Source organism: Buceros rhinoceros, unplaced genomic scaffold, assembly GCF_000710305.1.
Source record: "Buceros rhinoceros silvestris isolate BGI_N320 unplaced genomic scaffold, ASM71030v1 scaffold10559, whole genome shotgun sequence".
Taxonomy (NCBI): domain Eukaryota; kingdom Metazoa; phylum Chordata; class Aves; order Bucerotiformes; family Bucerotidae; genus Buceros; species Buceros rhinoceros.
In genome coordinates, this window is record NW_010432154.1 from 12,972 (window position 1) to 18,704 (window position 5,733).

Below are 5,733 nucleotides of genomic sequence, written 5' to 3' on the forward strand. Positions count from 1 at the left end.
GGTGATTTCTGTAGGACACATCCATGCTGCTTGCCCCCTGTGCACCTCCTACCTGCTTCTGGAATGAAGGAGACCCTCTGCCACTTCTGGCCCAGACTTCATCTCGCTAAGCCTGTCTCAAAGAAGTTTTCAGTGAACATTGGTCTTCAGCTGCGACACTGACTTCCCACCCAGCGGTCCTTTTTTCTATCTTTCACCCTTCACAAATTGATTTTGACTCATGAGAGGAGAGTGGGGACAGATGTGGAAAATTCAGCTTCTCAGAAAGAGGTGATGAGGATGGTCACGGAGAAAGACTGACATCAAGCATGCAGACTTGTAGGCAAAGCAGCTAGGATCTTCTGGGGTAGTGACGCTTGCTGAGAAGTTCTTCACTGAAAAGCTGTCATCTTTTACCGCTGAGGATCCTCTTTGGCCTCTCTGTCCCCTCTCTGCTGTGTGTGCCACCGGGGTATCCATGCACACAGCTCCCCTCCATCACACTGAATCTTACCATAAGGAGCATTTTGCTCTGTCAATCTCAGCTGTGATCATTTATATGAACAAACTGGTGAGGGGAGTAAGATATCAGAACATCCATGACAGTGGGTGGATGAGCACAGGCAGTGGCTGCACCTGCAGCTCCCTGCTCCCATTCAGCTGAATTCTGTTCCCTCCAGCCCCTCCACACCACCCAGTGACAGAGTGAGCTTGCTGCAGCGTAATGACAAGCCTCCTCTGTGTTTGAGATCCCACTCCTGGGGTCCTGTCCAGTGCGTTCAGCAGCTGAGTATCCACCTGGCTAGGTCTCATGGGATAATGCCCAGCCCACAGTGCAGCCTGCCAAACGAGCCTGAATTTCCCATCTGAAATCTCCCAACCCAAATGGAGAACTTGCCACGCATGAAGAAGGGCGGCTACAAAGCTGGAGGGCTGGTTCAGGTGAGATACACCCAGAGGTGAGGTGGCTGGGTGGAGCGGAGAACAGCCCTGCCCAACCCAGACTGCAGTGCAAAGGGATTGTAAAGCAGCCTCCAGTACAAACACCTGGAGCTGACAAGTGGCACTGACATAACTTATCAGTTGCATGAGAGTGCCCAAGTGATCCTTCTGGGTGCACAGCCCAGTTGTTCCCAGCGCAGATCAAATGCTGCTCAAAATGCTGCTTTTCCCAGCACTGCTGAGATAAGCCTGTTCCCTCTGCTATAAAGGCAGCCATGAGCGGAGCGAGGTGCATGAGCACATCAGCCTGAACGGACCATGCCTGTGAGGGAGATGGTGGTGGTGGCGGCACTGGTGACTCTCATTGCTTCTGGCGGTAAGCCCACTCTGCGGCCAGCAGCCGGCTCTTGGGTTCTGGGTTGGGAACCACAGCAAGACCAAAAATGGGTGGAAGGTTAGAGAGACCCAGACACTCTGGTCTGGAGAGGAGGTAAGGAGCACGAGCAGACATGATGGCAGCATGGTGGGAAAGAAGGACTGGAGCAAACACACTGTGCCTGTTTGATGACACAGTGTTCATCAGCTGTATTGCACTTGGGAGAGGGATAGGATAGGGGACAGCACACAAAGTGAACAAGAACCAGGATCTGGGGCAGCATATACACTGCGGTGCCAGCTTGTGTTGTTTCTGCCTCCATGAAGACCTGCAAGTCTTTGCAAGAGCATTATGTGCTCGGGATATTCATGTGGGAAGCAGCTGTTTGAGAGCTCTGGAAAACCAGTCCTATCTAGGTGCATGTCATGGTGGTCCTGCAGTAGCCTGTGTGCGAGCCCTCATGCTGCCAGGACATTTGTGCACTGCACAGACAGGGTGTGAACTGTTGCTACTGCTCTGCCTGATTGCAGAAAAGGAACCCACCGGATACATCTCTCCCTGGGGATGGCCATTATTTGGCTATGCAATGTCATCCAGTCTCAACCCTCTGAGGATACCCCATGCCCCTGTGCAGCATCACAGGGGTTCACATTTCCTGGGATGCATTGGATGCTCTGTGGAGCTCCTGGTCCAGAGACTGGGAGGGAGGGCTGTTAGGAGAAGGATTAGAGGATGGGAACAGGCATTCCCAGCTTTGTCTCTGACAGCTTAGCTGTGGATGGAGGCTGTGCACTGTGCTGCTGGGAAGCGAAGAGTGGTGTACAGCAAACTGATCCCCCTCACAAATCCCACATAGCTGATCCAGGTCCAGAGTGGGCCCTGCAGAGCCCTGTCTTCCTGGGCTGCTGGGAAACGAAGAAGGGTGTTCAGCAAACTGAGCCCCCCTCACAAATCCCACATAGCTGATCCAGGTCCAGAGTGGGCCCTGCAGAGCCCTGTCTTCCCTTTGGTTTGGATGTGATCCTCTGTCAATGCCTTGTGCTCCTGCCACCGGTGCCATGCTCACAAGTCTCTGTCCTGTTTCAGGGGCAGAGCTGAATGAAGAGAATGGCCTGAGAAGGGTAAGAGCCTTTTGGTTTTCCTTGTTCAGGGTTGGATCTGGGATTTTGTGCCCGGTGTGCCTGGGAGAGAGGAATCATCCCCAGCCCCATGGGTACAGGTGCACCAGCATCAAACCTGCATCAAAGCCCAGGCTGTGAGTCCCACTGGGGGATGCAGTGGCCCCTGCTCCCTGCTTTTCCACTCCCTGTGCACAGTCCGGGGCAGAGGGAACCAGGTTGCCAGTGGTACTTGCTCCTGCCCAGATGCTGTGGGAGGAAGAGATGGGTGCTGCTGGCACTGAAATGTGTGCTGTGGTTTCTCCTTTCCAGCCAGTGTGTGGAGACATGGTCGAGCTGCAGGCCTGCCCCCTCCTGTACTTGCCTGTCTGTGGGACTGATGGGACCACCTACGCTAATGAATGCCAGCTCTGTGTGCAGCAAATGTAAGATCATGCCCTTGGCAAAGACCTCCAGGGGTCTAATTTTAGCCCTTTGAAATTGGTCACTTGTGAAATATTGTCATTCAGGCTCCCCTGTGCCTGGGAAAAGCCAGAGCAGATGGGAAACACACATGTTCCTGCTGCTGACTGAGCCAGGAGCTGGGCTGTGGAGCCTATGAGCTTCACCTTTCTTTGCTGGCAGTGCCCATGGATAGATGCAGGCATGCCCCCCAGCCCTTGCCAGCAGGATCCTGCCCCAGCCTTGTCACCATGTTTAGTGACTACTGTGCAGCTGGAGGCTGAGGGATTTAGCTCTTTGTGTTGGCAGGGGACTAATCCCGCAGAAGATCTGAATATTCATCCATTGGATCAGCTTGTTACATCAGACCACCCTGTGGCTGCATGATCAGCAGATCCAAAGGGTGAGGTCAGGAGTCCATGGTCAGAGGACCCTCCAATACAACTGGCTGCCAACTGGCAACAAACTAGACACTCTGTAGAGGACGGGAGAAGATTCCACCATCTGGGCTGCCTATGATTAGAGAAGGGAGAGTTGAAGTTAGATGGGCAAAAATCTCTACTAGGTATCTAGTCTGGACAGTCAAATAGCACCACTAAGTACTTCAGAGAGACTCTGTGAATGCAGATACCCAGTTGTGTGCCTCACGGCTATTTTAGCAGAACTTCAAACCTAAGGTACCACTACAAACTTGAGGACTAGGGCAAAAGGGACCTCGTGACTTCTAGCAGGATTTCCTGCTAGAAAAGCACCGAGGTTGAAAATCAGGCTGAACAAAGGTCAGCAGTGCACTTGTGCAGGAAATAACACAAACTGTTTGCTGGGTTGCAGGAAGAGAGGAATGACCTTACCAGTCAATGCAAGCTGCAATGAGTGGGGAGTAGCTGTGTCCAGATAGTCTGGGACACTTGGGAGGCATCTAGCAGTGGTCTATGTTTGCAAATGGGATGAAGCCACAGCCTTCTGGGTGGCAGGTGATGCAACGTGAGGCAACAGCCACAAGCAGCAGCCCCAGAGGGTATAGGTTGGACACAGGGGGAAACCCCTTCCCGAAAGGGTGGTGCACCACACAAGTGCAGGGGGTACAGTTGTCTCCATCCTTGGAGGGTAGTGGCCAGGGCTCAGACAGAGCCATGACCACCATAACCTCACACCAGGGACAAGACAGCTCTGCTGTGAGCGAGTTGGGCTGGAGACCCACAACCAGTGCTGCATTTCCAGGGAAGGGACATCTGCAGGTCAGGATGGCTTGCAGTCACCTCATCGTTTTAGACAGGAAAATGAACAAGCTAATTTTATAACAGTCAGCTCTGTTCCATGGGCTGGACGGGAGCCAAAGTATGACTCTGAGGGATTTTTTTTGTTTTGTTTTTTGGTTTTGGTTTTTGAGCTCTTACTCTTTCCTTCCTACATTATTCTAGGAAAACCAGGCAAGACATCCGGATTTTGAAAGATGGGGAGTGTCAACATATCTGAGCTTTCTGGTAGTTTTCCTGAGCCTCGAAACAGGTGATTAATTGATCCTGTGTACTCTGTGCTGATCGCACATTTAAGTAAGCAATGGTGAATAATAAAATGACTGCGCAATCTGATTTCCACAGCATGTTTTTATGCAAGGCTGAGGGAAAACACAAGCCCGTTCCCACAAAGGGCTACTAAAAGCATACAGTCAAAACATTCATTTCAAATTGACATCACAAACCAAGGCTCTGCACTGAGAGTATTATTTCATCCATATTCCTGTAAGAAAGACCACATAGGATTAGCAAGAAACACACAGATCCCAGTGAAGAAGGTGCTGAACACACACAGCTTTAGGAAGCAATTTTAGCAAAGGGAAATTAAAGTCTCTTCAGCATGGGAGAAGACACCGCTCTGACTCCGTAGTAAATACCACTGCTTCCAGAGAAGACATAAATTGAAAATAGTAACATCTGCACTTCTCAGACATTATTCAGTTTTTTATACAAGACCCTTTCACAACAGGAATCAGTCCATATAACACATGGGAGCGTGGAAAGAGCCCAAGTGGAGACCTGAGTACAAGGGACCCCAGACCTCTGCTCCAGCACTTGAAAGCAACCTCCAAACTGAACTAATTACCCAGCAATGCTCTCCAGGAGCTGGAGATTCCCAGATGGTTGCCAAATTTCAGGGATAGGTTGTTCCTAGCATTAGGGCCATCTCTAGGTCTGTGGCAGAGCACGCTCCAATCAAGATAACAGTGTAAGAATACATCAACAGTCCTCTGCTCTTTTGTCTCCCACTTCTACCAGATGGGACACAAATTACCTTCCCCAAAATACCTGTAACAAAGTTGTACAGCACGGGTATGCAAGGAGCTCCCTTTGCTCACAGTGGCAGAGGACACTAGCTAATCCAGGGTTTGCCTCCTGAATTCAGTTCAGTCCTGCACCAGATGTTGTATTTCTACAAAATGACTGGTTGAGATTTCTGATCAGCTTTGAAAAGTGTTTCAGTGTTACGTGAAACCCTCCAATGACAGGTCTATGCTCAACCACAGGGGATTGTGCTGCTCTGACTTGCTGCTATACTCACACGACTCATTTGCAGGCATCTGGGTAAGGGTCTGGTGTGCATCAAATGGTCAAGCGAGTTTGCTAAGGTCAGTGATCACCCTGCTACTCTTGGAGTCATGGCTACTGTGCTTGGCCAGGTGGTCATATATTCCATCCCCCACACACCTCTTCCAGTTCTGCACCTTCCTGCAACCAACTGGTGGGACACCACAGCTCCACAATGCACAACAAAACCGTTGTATATAGATTTAATGTTGCAGCTGAAAATAGTATTAAGAAGCATGAAACAGTCATGCTTCATCAGGTGGGGACCCAGCATCCACTGTTTTCTGGCCCA

The 5,733-nt window shown here is 50.7% G+C and overlaps 1 protein-coding gene across 1 annotated transcript; it reads left to right on the plus strand.

The window, feature by feature from the left end:
• The first annotated feature begins 1,239 nt into the window (after window positions 1-1,239).
• On the plus strand, window positions 1,240-4,332 carry SPINK4 (serine peptidase inhibitor, Kazal type 4). Its single transcript, XM_010143667.1, has 5 exons — window positions 1,240-1,297; window positions 2,384-2,418; window positions 2,728-2,834; window positions 3,259-3,278; window positions 4,292-4,332. Exons 1-5 carry the CDS (start codon window positions 1,240-1,242, stop codon window positions 4,330-4,332), a joined length of 261 nt encoding a protein of 86 aa, XP_010141969.1.
• Window positions 4,333-5,733: the final 1,401 nt, after the last annotated feature.